The sequence below is a fragment of the Meyerozyma guilliermondii genome, genomic scaffold (genome assembly GCF_000149425.1).
Source record: "Meyerozyma guilliermondii ATCC 6260 scaffold_6 genomic scaffold, whole genome shotgun sequence".
Classification (NCBI taxonomy): Eukaryota; Fungi; Ascomycota; class Pichiomycetes; order Serinales; family Debaryomycetaceae; genus Meyerozyma; species Meyerozyma guilliermondii.
Window position 1 is genome coordinate 591170 of NW_001809795.1, and position 15873 is coordinate 607042.

The 15873-nt window shown below is 45.8% G+C and overlaps 9 protein-coding genes across 9 annotated transcripts; 3 read left to right on the forward strand and 6 right to left on the reverse strand. All coding sequences in view use genetic code 12, as the record gives it.

Moving 5' to 3' along the window:
- Positions 1-489: 489 nt before the first annotated feature.
- NOT3 (CCR4-NOT core subunit) lies at positions 490-2667 on the reverse strand (the record flags this gene model as incomplete). Its single annotated transcript, XM_001482928.1, has 1 exon — positions 490-2667. One exon carries the CDS (start codon positions 2665-2667, stop codon positions 490-492), a length of 2178 nt encoding a protein of 725 aa, XP_001482978.2.
- A 145-nt stretch (positions 2668-2812) lies between these two features.
- On the reverse strand, positions 2813-3760 carry PGUG_04934 (uncharacterized protein; the record flags this gene model as incomplete). Its single annotated transcript, XM_001482929.1, has 1 exon — positions 2813-3760. One exon carries the CDS (start codon positions 3758-3760, stop codon positions 2813-2815), a length of 948 nt encoding a protein of 315 aa, XP_001482979.2.
- A 399-nt stretch (positions 3761-4159) lies between these two features.
- PGUG_04935 (uncharacterized protein) lies at positions 4160-4849 on the reverse strand (the record flags this gene model as incomplete). The annotated part of the gene is made up of 1 exon (XM_001482930.1): positions 4160-4849. The coding sequence occupies one exon, from the start codon at positions 4847-4849 to the stop codon at positions 4160-4162; it is 690 nt and encodes a 229-aa protein (XP_001482980.1).
- Positions 4850-5401: 552 nt separating this feature from the next.
- BCY1 (cAMP-dependent protein kinase regulatory subunit) lies at positions 5402-6727 on the forward strand (the record flags this gene model as incomplete). Its single annotated transcript, XM_001482931.1, has 1 exon — positions 5402-6727. The coding sequence occupies one exon, from the start codon at positions 5402-5404 to the stop codon at positions 6725-6727; it is 1326 nt and encodes a 441-aa protein (XP_001482981.2).
- Positions 6728-7739: 1012 nt separating this feature from the next.
- Positions 7740-8936, forward strand: PPE1 (carboxylesterase-mitochondrial 37S ribosomal protein YmS2; the record flags this gene model as incomplete). The annotated part of the gene is made up of 1 exon (XM_001482932.1): positions 7740-8936. The coding sequence occupies one exon, from the start codon at positions 7740-7742 to the stop codon at positions 8934-8936; it is 1197 nt and encodes a 398-aa protein (XP_001482982.2).
- A 157-nt stretch (positions 8937-9093) lies between these two features.
- PGUG_04938 (glutamine-dependent NAD(+) synthetase) lies at positions 9094-11238 on the reverse strand (the record flags this gene model as incomplete). Its single annotated transcript, XM_001482933.1, has 1 exon — positions 9094-11238. The coding sequence occupies one exon, from the start codon at positions 11236-11238 to the stop codon at positions 9094-9096; it is 2145 nt and encodes a 714-aa protein (XP_001482983.2).
- A 250-nt stretch (positions 11239-11488) lies between these two features.
- Positions 11489-12673, reverse strand: PGUG_04939 (uncharacterized protein; the record flags this gene model as incomplete). Its single annotated transcript, XM_001482934.1, has 1 exon — positions 11489-12673. One exon carries the CDS (start codon positions 12671-12673, stop codon positions 11489-11491), a length of 1185 nt encoding a protein of 394 aa, XP_001482984.2.
- A 181-nt stretch (positions 12674-12854) lies between these two features.
- ERG28 (Erg28p) lies at positions 12855-13280 on the reverse strand (the record flags this gene model as incomplete). The annotated part of the gene is made up of 1 exon (XM_001482935.1): positions 12855-13280. One exon carries the CDS (start codon positions 13278-13280, stop codon positions 12855-12857), a length of 426 nt encoding a protein of 141 aa, XP_001482985.1.
- An 886-nt stretch (positions 13281-14166) lies between these two features.
- PRA1 (Pra1p) lies at positions 14167-15039 on the forward strand (the record flags this gene model as incomplete). Its single annotated transcript, XM_001482936.1, has 1 exon — positions 14167-15039. The coding sequence occupies one exon, from the start codon at positions 14167-14169 to the stop codon at positions 15037-15039; it is 873 nt and encodes a 290-aa protein (XP_001482986.2).
- Between the last annotated feature and the right edge of the window lie 834 nt (positions 15040-15873).

The following is a 15873-nucleotide window of genomic DNA, read 5'->3' on the forward strand; positions in this document are numbered from 1 at the left end:
CAAATAATTGGTATATAAAGGGACGGAATTATGCATAACATTATGGGGAATTTTTCTGAGAAGGCTCTCAGTTCCAGTAGACTGAATTTGAAAAATAATGACTTTTTTGAAGGCGATGAACCAGAACCAAAGTCTATAGAACAACTTGTAGAAGGCACAAGAATTTCGTCAAAAGTTCTCGATCTGATGATTTTTCCACGTGGAGATTTCAACACTAAAGATTACAAAATTACCGAGGAGGAAAAACCAGGCCAAGGTTTTATGCCCAGCATATACGTTTCTCCTTCGATAATTTTGGAATTTGCTCCTGAGGTAAAACACGAAAACTACAACGCCTTGAACACCGATTCGTCTTTTGCACAATTACTGAGCGAGTACATGGCATCCGAACAAAGTATAATGTTATTTCATAGCGATGGCACCATGGAAACGGCAGAGCTTCAGAGCAGTCATAAATAGAATACGTATTATCAGAGACGAGTATTTACTTCAACATATACTTTGAGATGGGGCGGTCTGGGACTGGTTGAGGTCGAATCTGAACCCAAGCTTCACATGGATTTCCCAGAGGTTCAAGTCAAACACTCGGTAGTCACCAAACTCGACTCCATCGTTCTCGGCTGATTGGAGAAGTTTCATACGATTGAACCAGTGGTAATAGTGAGCAGGTTCATAATGCTTAGAGTCGAACGGAGATAATCTACCCGGAGTTGGAGTCTCGCTCCGACTGCCGCTGGGGGTGATTTTGAGCTCCGACAGGGAGGCATAAGGCTTCCATCCAAGCTGGTACAAGCATGACTCAGCAATGACGTTTTCTAGCGGAGTGATTCCGTAATAATAACCATAGAAGAGAACCATGGTCATCTCATTTACGACGGCAACACTTTCGCCCGGCGGGGATATGTTCTGGATTTGGCGAACATACTGCTCAAAGAGGTCTCCGGCTCTCAACTGGTTCCATGAAGACAGACACTTTAAGAGCTGGAGCGGCGGTCTTATGTGTTGGTCTGGAGAAAAATCGGGTTCGTGCTGATAGAATGAAGTTTGAATTATTTTTGGAAGGTATGGTTTTTGAATGGGGCACTTGAACTGGCTGTAGGAACTGGTGCTTCTGAGTAACTTGGCTTCCTCGCGAGAAGGGCTCACGGATACTTTACGAGTGGTTGTGAACGACAAAATCAAGTCTTGAATACCAGGCGGAAGTCTGATAAGATTAACATCTTGGAACAATGCCGATTCTTCCTTCGAAAGCGTCGAGTTGTTCAAAACAGGCACATACTTGGAAGCAAAAGCACTTTTCGGTAACGGCGATTGAATGGGGATGTTGACACCACCAGAATGAGCATTGGAATGTGGCGCTTGTTGCAAAGGCGGCACGGAATGCGGAGGGTTATTGGTAGACGCCGAGGGAGGAGTCGAAGATGCCAGAGAAGAGATTATTCTTGTGGGAAGTGGAGCCAGTGCTGGAGGCGATGGTGAGCTTTCTGAAGTGTCTTTAACATGGCCGTTGCCCTGGGCACCCAAGGGTCCAGCAGCAGCCGCAGCCCACTTGAGAGTGCCGAGTGGTTTCTGTGGGGTTGCTGCCGGCTTGAGTACCTTGATTATTCCGGGACTGGACACATCTGGAGTGGATATCTCGGTATGGTGCAGCTGCTTTGAGTTGGGTGTGGTGAGAACCTTCGCTGGAGGCGAAGCAGTAGACGCTGACGAGCTGGTTTTGTTATTTTCTGGCTCTCGTTTGTGGTCGTGCTTGGAGTTTGATTCCTTGGACTTGTGGTCAGATTCCGGCTCGGGACTCTGCTTGGGTGTCACAACGTTCAACTCGGCAAAACTGTCGTTGGCAGCACCGGTATTGGCTTGTTCTTGTTCGGCAAGCTCCGACGCCTGCGATGCTTCCTTGAACAATTCGTCATACAAATTTTCATCGTCTACGAAGTCCGGCTCCTGGTTCGACTCCAAGTAGAAGCTGATGTCGTCTTGGATTGCCATGACCGACTCAGGACTCACTTTTCTGCGCTTGAGTAAGTGCACAATATGCTCGAGTCGCTCGATGTGAAATGTGTTTTTGTTCATGAAAGACTCAAGCTCTTGTTTTCGTTCCTCAGTGGCAGTATTGGTTTTTCGGGTTTTCTTCTGCGAAAGCTTGTCGTACTCACCTTCTAATGCCTCGTTCTGTTCGTTCAATTCGTCAACGCTGGCCTCCAAAAACTCCACGGCTTCTGCCGCTTCTGGGGTCAACTGATACTCGCCCTGTTCGAGCGCCGCTAGCATTATGGACTGGTTGGAGTACGACTTCATTTTTGAGCTCTTTTCCACGTCTTTATAACACTCCATGGCTTCCTCCACCATTTTCCGGTGCTCCTGAAGTTTTTGCGGGGCAATCGCCGCTTCGATAGCATCGTTCAGCTGCCACGTTTTGATCTGATCTCGAAACTTCTGCAACTTTTTGATCTCCTTCTTGAGATCGCCTTCCAATTTTTCTCGCTGGGAGTCGTTGGTGGCTCCCTCATGTCGGGTATAGTAGTAGTTGAAGATTTCACAACCTTCGTTGATCTTTTTGAAGATCGCATCAACCTCCCTGATGTTAGCAAATCTGTCTTGTGGAACCAAAATAGAGTGTCGTAAAACACTCAATGATACATACTTTTGAAGTTTACGATGGGCCATTGTAAGTCCCCCGGTGACCTTGATGCTTGTTGGAAAATTTTAAGGTGCGAGTTTTGTACAGGTTTCTGTCTGTCGTCAGCGATACACCATAAGCATTGGTATAAATATACTAGCAAACTTCTAGATTGAACTATAGATACATTGTTTACAACTCGTCGTGGTCAAAGTCGTCATCACTGTCGGCGTCTCCAAATTGGGCACCATCGTCTGGGGCTCCGCCGTACAACTTGGCAGTGATGGGGTTTGCAACATCGATCAACTTTTGCTTCTGCTCTTCAAACTCCTCAGAAGTGGCAGTGTCGTAGTTGTCCTCTATGAATTCCAACGTCTCCTTCACGGCGTCGTCCAAGGTTTCCTTGTCCTCGTCGGAAAGTTTAGCTCCCAACCCGGTTTCGCTCTCATCCTTCAATTGACCCCGCAACAAGTGGGCGTAGTTTTCCAACGAGTTTCTAGACTCGATCTTGGCTTTCACCTCAGCATCTTGCTGGGCGTACTTCTCGGCCTCCTCAACCATTCTGTCGATATCCTCCTTGGACAATCTACCCTTGTCGTTGGTGATGGTGATCGACTCGGACTTTCCTGTTCCCTTGTCCATGGCCTCCACCTTCAAGATACCATTGGCATCCAACGAGAAAGTCACTTCGATTTGTGGTACACCTCTTGGAGCTGGTGGGATTCCGGTCAACTCAAACTTACCCAACTTGTTGTTGTCCTTAGCCATGGCACGTTCACCCTCGTAGACCTGGATCAACACAGTTGGTTGGTTGTCAGCCGCAGTTGAGAAGATTTGAGACTTTTTAGTTGGAATAGCGGTGTTTCTGTTGATCAAGGTGGTCATGACACCACCAGTGGTTTCAATACCCAAAGTCAATGGGTTGACATCCAACAACACAATGTCATCGACACCTTCTTCACCACTCAACACACCGGCTTGAACAGCAGCACCATATGCAACGGCTTCATCGGGATTGATACCCCTTAGAAGCCTTCTTTCCGTCAAAGAACTTCTCCAACAATTCTTGAACCTTTGGAATTCTGGTAGAACCACCAACCAAAACGATATCATCAATGTCAGACTTCTTGACGCCAGCATCCTTCAACACCTGCTCCACAGGTTTCAAAGTTCTCTTGAAAGAGTCGATGTTCAACTCTTCAAACTTAGCTCTAGAAATGGTCTCAGAGAAGTCGATACCCTCGGCAAACGAGTCGATTTCAACACGAGCGCTCATTTGAGACGACAAAGTTCTCTTAGCCTTTTCAGCCTCCCGCTTCAACTTCGACATAGCCTTAGGGTTGGTGAGCACGTCGATGTTGTGCTTCTTCTTGAATTGTTTGGCCAAGTAACGAACAATCTTAAAGTCAAAGTCCTCTCCTCCCAAGTGAGTGTCACCGGAGGTGGGCCAAAACTTCAAATACACCACCTTCGATCAGCAACAAGGAAACATCGAAAGTTCCTCCACCCAAGTCGTAAACAATGATTTGCTTTTCCTTGTCAGTCTTGTCCAATCCGTAAGCAATAGCAGCCGCGGTGGGTTCGTTGACAATTCTCAACACATTCAATCCGGCAAATGGTACCGGCATCCTTGGTAGCTTGACGCTGAGCATCGTTAAAGTAAGCTGGAACAGTGACAACTGCATGGGTAACCTTTTTACCCAAGTAGTCTTCAGCAATAGATTTCATCTTACCTAAGATCATTCCCGAAACTTCTTCAGGACTGAAGGTCTTCTGGTCACCTTGATAATCAACCTTCACTACCGGCTTTCCAGACTTCTTCTCAATTTTGTAAGGCAAGTGCTTGATTTCACGCTGGACAATCTTATCATCATACTTTAATCCAATCAATCTCTTGATATCAAACACGGTGTTTTCAACATTGGAAGAGGCTTGATTCTTTGCAGCATCTCCAATTAAACGTTCTTCATCAGTGAAAGCAACATAGGAAGGAGTGATTCTGTTACCTTGTTCGTTGGCAAGAATCTCAACCTTGCCTCCCTTCATAACTCCCACACACGAGTATGTGGTACCCAAATCAATGCCGATGACGGTGCCGTAATTTTCGGTATCATTTGAGTCATCAGCAAGCACTAAACCTCCATTCTTAGAGAACAAAGGCAACATGACCGCCAAAAACACATAGAAGAGCGTAAAGCCCGAAATCCACATCTTGGTAGATTTTCCCATGGTGACGTGTAGTGAGTGTTAAGACTTCCAGCGCGCAGGTAATTTATAACAGCCTCGACGCACGCCACCAGACACCAGGGTTTGGTGCTGACGTGGCAGTGGTGTATGGATGTAGAACTTTTCTGGAAGTTTCGGTGCCGTGGTTGCAAACGGCGAAGATTTTGCTGTGGGAAAGTCCTGGCTTTTATATGTGCGGAATGAGGAAATGATACATCACAAAATGACAGTTATACACAGAATCTGTAAAGTAACTGCAAACTTTCTGCAAGTTTTGCAACCATATGCGTGAATCATTCAACCATCCTAATATCCTGGACAACGACGCGACATTCTCATGCATTAACTCCATCAGCTATATTGCGCTTTGAACCCCGGGCCTTAAAGTCACGACTATATAAATGGACCCTTCCCCCCCAGTTTGAAAGAATGGCGATCCGGCACATAACCACCGAGATCCACCACCAGTTCCGCGACTGCATATAAGACAACAGTACACCAGATTGTCGTGCGGGGCCACCCTTCTCCCTACGAGCAACTCCCTTATTACCCACGATGTCGAACCAAAAGTTTGTGACAGACGAGTTGAATCAACTCCAGAAGGAAATCATTGCTAAGAATCCCCTTGACGTTTTACAGTTCTGTGCCAATTACTTTAATACTAAGCTTGAGCTCCAAAGATCGCAATTGTGGCCCCAACAATCTAAGGCTAAAGCAGCAGGAATTAACCTTTTCGCCAACATTGACAACGTAGACGTGCACGTACACGGATCTAGTGGAAATATGACAACGAACGGTCGCCAGCCCAGTTTCAAGTCGCCGTTCGGTGACAATGACCCTCATCTGCTCCAACATTCCCACGCCGATGAAAGACAAGAAAAGAAACCTTCCTTGTTCAAAGGCGGTTTTGAAGTGGGCAGTGACGGACCCGCACCTTCTACGGGCACCAATGACCCTCTAGCAGCTGCACCAGCACCAACACATTCCGGTGCAAATGAGCCAGCATCCTCTAAAGCCCCCACCAAGATCCCGGTGGCTTTCAATGCCAACCGTAGAGTATCGGTGTCTGCCGAGGCGCTCAATCCCGGAAAGTTCAAGAGCGATTCGTGGAGACCACCAATTAATAACTTGAGCGCATCTCAGAAAGAGGATTTGGCCAAGACATTGTCCAGTAACTTCTTGTTCCAGCAACTCGATAGCTCTTCTAAGAAGACGGTGATCGAGGCATTGACAAAAAAGACATTTGTGAAGAATGATGAGATCATTCGCCAAGGCGACGAAGGAGACTTTTTCTATATCGTGGAACTGGGAACCGTTGATTTTTTCGTGAATGGTTCCAAGGTCAATTCAAGCAGCGAAGGTGCTTCGTTTGGAGAACTCGCTCTCATGTACAACTCGCCAAGAGCCGCCACTGTAATTGCTGCATCTGACAATGTCACTTGCTGGGCATTGGATCGTTTGACTTTCCGTCGTATTCTCTTGGAGGGCACATTTAATCGTCGTTTGATGTATGAAGACTTCTTGAAAGACGTCAAGGTTCTCAAATCACTCACCAATCAAGAACGCCTGAAATTGGCAGACGCACTCAGCACCGAAATATACCATAAAGGCGACAAGATCGTCACCCAAGGAGATGTGGGAGAGAATTTCTACTTTATCGAACGCGGTGAATGTGACGTGATAAAAGAAGGTGAGGGAGTGGTTTCCAAATTGGGCAAGGGTGATTATTTTGGGGAGGTGGCATTATTGAACGACTTACCCCGTCAAGCCACTGTCCAAGCTGTTGATACGGTTGTGGTTGCCACTTTAGGCAAGCTGGGTTTTACCAGATTATTGGGTCCTGCTGTACAAGTATTGAAGAGTCAGGACCCCACAAAGTAGTTTTATGGGTCTACGATATTGTCATTCTTAATACATAACGTGTATATTACCTATTTTATGCAGCCAGATCAAGCTTCATTCGTTTGGAGTTATGATCTGTAATAGTAGTGATGTCCTTGGAAAAGTCCACTGCACCGTCGGAGCCAACATCATAAAATAATCGATAGAAATGCTCGAGATCTCCGGCGATTGTACTTTTCCATTGATCGTTATTTTCTCGGTCGTACACCTCGCTTATGCACAGTGGCCATTCGATACATGAAAGAATGCTGCGGAGGCTGTATCCTGATGCTTCAATCGGAGTTACTTCCCTCGTATTTCCTTCTGTAGTCATACGTGTCCAGCGGTTGTCACCAAAAAACGCAGCCGCATCAACGGGGTGCATTGCATTTGTAAATGGTGCAGGGTACTCTTTTCCGGCCAATTGCTTATTCTTTTTGACCTGGGGAACCGGTGCTGTATCGTTCTCTTGAGTGTAGAAATTCCTCAAAAGCTGAATTGCTTCTGTACGTAAAATACCTCCAAAACTGGGATAATTTTGCGGCGGAATGTCGTCTCTATTAATAGCAAGAACTGAACCATTACCTCCAAACCGGTCGTTGCCGCAACCGTAAAATGACACGTCCTATTTCCGACCTGCTTAAGTGCCGACGCACACATGATGCAAGGTTCAACGGTTACGTATAAAGTAACGTCTGCAAAAAAAAGTATGCAAGTAGTCACTATTGGTTTTTTTGTCTTGCGGGGATATGATGACTCATTATATGATCAAGTGCCATGAATTCGGCATGCCGTGTGCCGTTAAGAGACCGGTTTGTATCGTTGTAACCGAGGGCTAGTACCTTTCCGGTCGAGGTTTGTGTGAAAATGCAGGCTACGGGTGTTTCGTTGAAAACCATTGCTTTATATGCAATGAACAATGCAATTGCCATGTATTCGAAATGCACTGTGAGGTCGGGATCCGAATGCATAATTAGTCTATGAGCAGTAATTTTATATGTGATGCGATGCGATGCGGTGCGGTGCGGAGTGCGGGGGATGGGGCACGATCCGCACCAAAAATACATCTTTCTGTGCATATTTCTTGATGTCAAATTTACGCAAACTGATTGCGTCTCGTTCAAAGAACAATTTGGAAGCGGTTTATGAAGATGGCTCACAGGAGTTGGTAGAGGAAACTACGTCTCTCTCTGTCAACGATGAATCGGATGATAAACTTATGGAGCATTTTAAACACATCAAGCTGGACACTTTTCCAATAATAGAACAGTATGAACTTCATGAAGCAACATTACAAACATACTACAGACCTCCATCCAAAGAACCTGGAGCTATACTCGTGTGCCACCATGGAGCTGGGTCGTCTGCGTTGACTTTTTGCCAACTTACTCGCTATTTAATGGAAGAGAAAAGCAACCAGAACCCTTCGATTGGAGTTTTTGCATTCGATGCTCGAGGCCATGGGAACTCAATTGCAACTGACAATTACTCTCTTGAAAAAATGACTCTGGATTTTGGTGATATTCTCGACCAATTTGTGAAAAAGAACAAAATATCGTCTACTTTATATTTGGTGGGCCATTCTCTCGGAGGCTCAGTTCTCACCAACTACCTTCAAAAAAACCAAACGAACCCCCATAATATCAAAGGCTTGGTGATGCTTGATATTGTAGAAGAAACTGCCAATTCTGCTCTTTCAGCAATGCCAATGTTTATTGCCAAAAGACCAGCCCATTTTGCAACCTATACGGATGCCATCAATTGGCATGTAAAAACCAACAGGTTGCTTCATAATGTCGAGTCGGCTAAAATCAGTGTTCCTGCGCTCTTGACAAAGTCCAATGACAAACTAGTATGGATAACGGACTTGCAATTAACTGCTCCATACTGGGGTGGATGGTTTACCAACTTGTCTTCCAATTTTATCGAATGTGGAAAATCACAAAAATCACAGAAAGTTGCCAAGTTATTGATCTTGGCGGGCCACGAGACACTCGACACCAACCTTATAATTGGTCAAATGCAAGGAAAATATCAATTGATCGTTTTCAATAATAGTGAAAAAACTGGCCATTTTGTCCATGAAGATATACCCATGCAAGTGGGTCTCAGTCTTATCGACTTCATAAGACGCAACGACTCGCCCAGCGACTATATGAAGAACGAACTTGGGTTTGTACCGAAGTGGGGGGCCTTCAACAAGGGCTAACTCGTTTAGTCAATGAGAAAGAGAATTCAGAAATCAAAATTAACTGGAAACCAAAATTAGTAGGAAACCAAAATTTAGCGTCCACTTTATCAAGTCAATTTCTGTTAGTCATTGTCTGTCGAGTATTGTCTGTTGATCTGGCCTCCTAGTCACTTCCTCAGTCAACAGTCAAGTCCTCCTGGAGCGACTTTGTGTCGATTTCATGGCGCTTCATCTCCGCCACGATCTCGTCAATCTGCTTCGATGCCCATGGGAACCGGGGATTGATCAAAAATGGACGCAAGTCGAACCGGTTATCATCTGGAGAATACTGTTCGGCGTGGTACGCTGGTGTCATGGTGGTCATTTTGTGTCTGTTTATAGCGTAAAAGAACCAGAACTTTTTCACTTTCTCGGCCACCTGGTCGGCGGTCAACGACCGTGGAGGCTGAGACCATTCGTGGTAAAGTTTCACAAACATGGCCACCGGACCACACTTGTCGACTTTTCTCAACCGTCCAAACCTCGACAACTCATCGTAAGTCATACCCATATCGATCTCGTCGCTCTGGACATAGTCGGCAGTTATGGGTTCCAATTCAGCAGTGGGAGTAGCGTCCAAAAACTGCTTCAAGATGGGCATGTCGAACTCTTTTTCTGCCCACAGAATGAACCTCTTGAGATCTGTCTTTGACACTCCGCCAATGGGGTTAATATCGGCACTGGAGCAGTCGTATTTCGTCAAGTACCCACGCAAACATTCGTCGACATTGGCGCTTCCCAACACAAGAAGGCCACCTGTTTTCAGCCGAGTCCATGGCAAAAGCTGCGCAAACATATAGCTGAGCACCATTCGAAGCCGAGCCTGGATATTTTGAAGGGCAAGATTTTCCGTTTGCGAGCCACCAAAAACCTTGAAAATGGGCTTTCTGCCGGTAGCCACTTCAAACACAGAGATCACGGCGCTGACCGCAGTGTCCATATTCAAGTCGACGTGAAAAGATCCAATTTTTGCAGCCAATTCTTTGGCACGACTTCTGGTGTCGCCCGAGGAATTTTCTGTTCCCAAGAACGCCGTGTGGAACAACTTGTCAGCGAGTTCCTGGGGGGTTTTAGGCACAAACGAGTCATCGTGAACAAGCGATTTAACGTCGGAAATCACCTGGTGGTCGTGATTTTCCACGGCCGCGACCACCAACCGGCACATCAGATGCACAATAACGGCAGTTGCACACGAGTCGATTCCACCGCTCAAAGGTAGAAAGAACCCAGCGGCTCTGCACCGCCGCAAGTAGTCCCAGAGCCAGCACGCGGGCCCCAAGGCAATTTCTTCGGCGGCAGAATGGATGCGAACGGGAATCGGGGAAGTGGGTGCAATGCCGTTCCACACGTTAGCCGACGGCGAGAGCTCAATGGTGGTGTCTATGTGGTGGTACAGGGTGGACGCAACCGCCTGCATCGCCGCCAGTTTTTGGTTTCGGAAAGAACGAACGTCGTCAAGGTCGATGGTGGCCGTGACTACCTCAACGTCACTAAGCGAAAATTGCAGCGCTTGAGCCACCATTTCGCCATTAACAACAATGCACGCGCATCCGTCGTAGTAGAGCCTGTCGCCGTCACACCCCTTTTGGTTGGCGTACAAGTATACTCCGCCGCATTTCTTGGTGGCCTCGGTGATAAGCTGGAGCCGAGTATCCAACTTTCGAAGCTCGTGGTGCAGTCCCAGCGAGTTTGTATAGATTTCCACGCCGTCGAGTGCCATGGAAATATGGGGCGATTGCGGCGTGAACAATTCCTCGCACGTTTCAGCGGCAACTGTCGTCTCCAATGTGTCCACCACACAATCGCCAAATAAAACCGACGACTGACCTGTCACTTTCCTGGCATTTTTCGGCAATTTGAAGTCCTCGTAGTACTGAGGACGGTTCCAGGGAGTGAAGTATCTCATTTCCCGGTAATTGCCGTCGTTGGCAAGGTATAACTTGGGTCTTATCAAAAGTATCTTTCCGTCGTGCGACAAAAGACGGCAGTTATACTTGATGGAACGATGCATCACCGGCATGCCGATGTCCAAGAGCAAGCCGTGGGTGTCGGGATTACCCAAAATTTGCAAATACATGTCCCAGCAATGATCATAAAGGTCATTTTCGAGAAAATGGTCGAGACATCCGTAGCCACAAATCTCGAGTTCCGGGCCCACCCGAAGACTGGCGCCGTTTTTTTTTGCTTCTTTGATGGACTGCAAGATGCGGTCGCGGTTTCCTTCGAAATCAAGTGCCCATTGGTTGAGGTTGCATGTGGCGAGAGTGACGTAGTGGCCCATGAGTGAAAGGTGAGAAGAGAATTGAAGGCTGCGAAAAGATAAGTTGAAGAGGCCGTATGCAGGAAAGGACTAAGAGAACTGAAGAGTGTAGAGTCAAGAGTTAATGAGAGTTGAGTAGAATGGAATGTAAAAGGTGAAAGGTTGAGTTGTAGAGTTTCGAGATTTTGTCAGAATTGATCAAGTCGAAAAAAATTACAATATTGTAGCTTTCCATTCCCATATTAATCAATATATATAACAACTTCCTCCCTTATGCTGCCACAGGATCCTTCCCACTGGCAATGTTGCACTGGTGCATCAACCGGCGCTCGTCCTTGCCGTTGTTCATTCCCTTGAACTCTCCGGTGACACTGTGCAAGACTCCACGGTTGAAAAAAATAACCAAGTCGCCCTGACTCCAGGCATGTGCCAAGACCCTTGAAGGAGCAATTGCCGGTCTCATCAACTTGTGCACAGCCTCGCGAGCTTCTTTCAACTCGAGTGTTTTGGTGGAACCATCATCTTGTTTTGTGTGCACTTTATACAAGCAGCATCCATGCACTTGCAAGTGAGGTTTTCCCGTAACTGGGTTCTTCCAAACCATAGGCAACGTCTTGATCTTTTCCTTTTCCCACGGAGGCAACTTGTCCAACGCCATTTCCTTGCCTTCCAGAACCATAGTTAAACCGTCAGAAGTGGCTCCGGCTGGTGAAATGAAGATGTATGGATGAGGAGCATACTCCACAGAACTGGCAAGTGCAAACTTCTTTTCCTCGTCAGAAAGCCTCAGAAACGCCTGCTCGCCACTCACAAAACACGTGGCTCCCTGGCTAACTTCCAACTCATCATTGGACCCATCGTCGTAGGTAACGATTTGAGTGTGGGTTGAAGGTGGAACTTTTATACCCAAAAGTGTCGTCACCAAAGGAGGAGCCAAGTCATATAACGCTGAGTCAATGTGCCATCTGTAGAACCTAGTACGGTGTTCTTCCTGGATTTGTTTGGGTGTTAATGGTGTATGGTGAAATGTGGTGTGCAGAGGATGAGTGAGACTGATATCGCTGCCATTTTCGTTACCCGGCTCGTGCGCGCCAAAAGTTCCCTGCCCCAAAATTTGAACCTGGGGTTGCGATTTCACCGTGGTTCCATCTTTCCGAAGAACCGATTGCTCGTGGCGAAACTCCTTCCCGTGGCCATATCCTGCAAACCCACTGTCTTCCTTGGGTTCGGGAATCGTAGGATCAAATCTCTTTGTAAGCAAATATTGCGATTTGGGTGCCAACTCAGCCTGATCGGGAATCACAACTACCAAATGCAGAAGAACAGCATCATGCAATTTCTTAAAATCGTCATCATCCAACTGACTTGGGTCTCCTTTGCAGTACGCAGGCAACGTGACCTTGCATCCAAAAGGCTTATTTGGGAGAATTTCAATGGTTAAAGTGTCAGAGTGCATTAATGAAATTGGGAGTGTGGGGGTCTTATATCTTGCTTATCGCTTATCGGTGAGCCGCGGAGCTCCGCGGGTCGCCGACCCACCGGCATGCCGGTCCTACACACCCACGGACTTTTCGACGACCGGCATGCCGGTCCTATACATCGTTGCACCCACTACGTACCACGTACCGGCACGCCGGTTACACATACCACTCCTTCTGCATCCACATCCACACCAAACTCACAGAGCTCACCACCAATGGCCCGGCGAGGCCCTTGCCGAGCTTGCACGTACGAAACACGAGCCATTCGCTAACAAAATGAAATCCGGCCACCGCAAATGTCCACATGCACATGTCGTAAACCGGTTTATTCCCAACTAGGTGATATGCTGCATAGAATCTAACAATTGAGGTAATAAGTGTCCATGTTCCGAAGGTTCTTGCGCTTAAATTTGTAACTTGATTCCGGGGTGCATTTTCATATACTCTTCTGGTCAATGTGAGATCCGGGGTCTGATAAGTTTGCAATGAGTTGAAAATGGAAACTACACTGATGAAGAGTAGCCATGATGGAAGGTAGCCACCTTTGGAATATGGAAGAATTGATCTGAATTGGGGAATCATTGTGAATGAAGATTTTGATGCGAATTCAGTGAGGTGTGCGATGTATGCAGGTTAATAGAGCTGACTAGTTGAGCTAACACCAAGTGTTCATTCTTGTAAGGAAGGAAGCATGATCCAAACCTAGATTGGCTAATTCGACTAATTCGACTAGATTGAAGATTCAATGTTGACAATTTTTCGATTTTTCATGTTGAAAATTGGCTGCAAATTGCATGGAAAAACCCATCTATAAAGCATCAGAGTCCTCGTTATTCCTTCAAGAACACAAGAAAACCAAGAAAAGAATAAAATACCGAACAAAAAGTTACAATCTAAAAAATTGAGTCTTTTTCTACTTTTTATTCTTTTTACTACCTCTAATTGGTGAGTAAATCCATAATGTCAGTCCATACGACCATTCCTTTAGCTCGTATGTGCCTTTCTTGGCAACGAACAACTCAGAAACACACCTTTCTGGAATAGCATACACCAAAGCTCAAAATGGAAGCTCGCTTTAAAAGCCGAAGTCAGACGTCAATTTCGCATAAATGCCCGAAATTTACGGTGTGCCTTTTTTCGAGAACAAACTTGATTACTCTACAGTCAAATACAATTGAACACAATTAGCCTACAATCGACACAATAGACTATGCTTATCTTCTTGACGACTTTCTTGTCAGACAAAGAAAATCTAAGATCTCAGATCCATCGTAACCACACCGGTATACTCCATAATTTCTTGGCAAGATATATCAAGGTTGACATTTCCCTCCATTTACGATTTTGCCAAGACATATTAACCACTGAGGTCTTAAAGTGGTATAGTGATTGCGAAAACCTGCGTTCGAGACGATGAGCTGCAAACCTATAAAAGGTCGACTTCCCGGCCTCTTGCAACCAAATTGCAATGAAGTTTTCCGGTCTTCTTTTCTCAGTAGCCATTGCTGCTGCTGCTCCTGCGTTCGTGCTCGAAGAGAACTTAAACTCATCCACCACCGAGATTTCTTTCTCGTGGGACGCTACTTGGAACCAGGATTTTGAGATCCATAAATCTTGCAATCTGACCCAAAGGAACCAATTGGTGCAGGCATTCACTGAGACCAAGTTATTGGCTCAGCATGCCAAGGAGCATACGCTTCGGTTTGGAAACCTGTCCAAATTCTACCGCAAGTACTTTGGAGATGCACCTTCTGGAGAAGTGGTTGGGCTTTACGAAAACGTGATTTCTGCCAACAAAACTGGAGTCTTGTTCAGATGCGACAATATCGATGGAAATTGTGATCTCGATGGTTATGCTGGACACTGGAGAGGTTCTAATGGAACCGATGAGACGGTTATTTGTGATCTTTCTTACACTTCCAGACTCTTTTTGTCCCAAGTTTGCTCGAGAGGATACACTGTAGCAGGATCCAAGAACACCGTTTTCTGGGCTGGTGATTTGCTTCATAGAATATGGCACACCGACAAAATTGGTCAGGGCGTTGTAGGACACTATGCCGACACCTATAACGAGTGCTTGGACCTCGCAAAAAACAATGCAACTTATGCCATTAGAAATTCCGCCAGTTTGAGATACTATGCCATGGACGTATACGCTTATGATATTGCTGTTCCGGGCAAGGGATGCACGGGAAAGGCACCAAAAGACACTACTTCGACCAGCCAAGCTTCAGCTGCTTCAGAAACTGCTTCAGAAACTGCCACTAAAAGCAAGGAAACTGGCTCGGACCATGGATCTGAATGTCACACTCATGCCAACGGAGAAACCCACTGTGTTTGAGTTGAGCTTGATACCTTTTTCTCGTTTCGTTTTTTGTTTCGTCTTTTTATAAAAGTTTTGAATGTACAAGCCACTAGCTTCTTTTCAAATGGCTGCAAATTTTGAAAGCGCTTCTTTAAACTTTCATTCAAAGAGGTTTTGTCTCATGTTTTTCTTCTTTTGACTCTACATGGCCCAATACTCGCTGAAAGAAGGCTACCGTTGAGTCAAGAGATAAGTGAGCAGTGCTAGCTGTTAAATTTCTCAACTTTGGTTCAATTCCACAAACTTTACCAAGATGATTTTCCATCGTTTTGATTTCAACTCATCTTTCGAAAAGATTATAAAGTTCGCTCTCCCACGAGTTCCTTAAAGTGGTCTTCGTAAGTGCTCGACTTGAGCTCGTCTTGAGGGTTTGTCTTGAGTTCTGCTCATAGTTTTCAACAGTCTGTTAGTAAATTCATTACAACTGAGGCGTCAACTTCCGATATGTCTTAGTTAACGCAAGGTTGTCAATTCTTCACTTATTGACTTTGAGTGTAAATTGCTGTGGTCGTTCTCTTTCCAGTTGGATACCGATTTACTGCTAAGTTAGCACTCGAAGACTCTTTCTAGAGCCAAAATAAGTCTGGTGACTCCTTGCTGTCCCAGAGTGCTCCAATTGAGTGTTTTGGTATGTGGAAATTGGACTTAAGTGTTGTTGCAAAATACTCCAGTGATATTCAGCTTTCATAATTCAAGATAAGCATAAAATAAACATAAAATAAACACCAAGATGAACATCTTCTACTTTCCAGAGTCTCTTCCTTTAGTCTCCGACTTATTCTGAGTGATGTAATTTTCCCATTGTCCTTG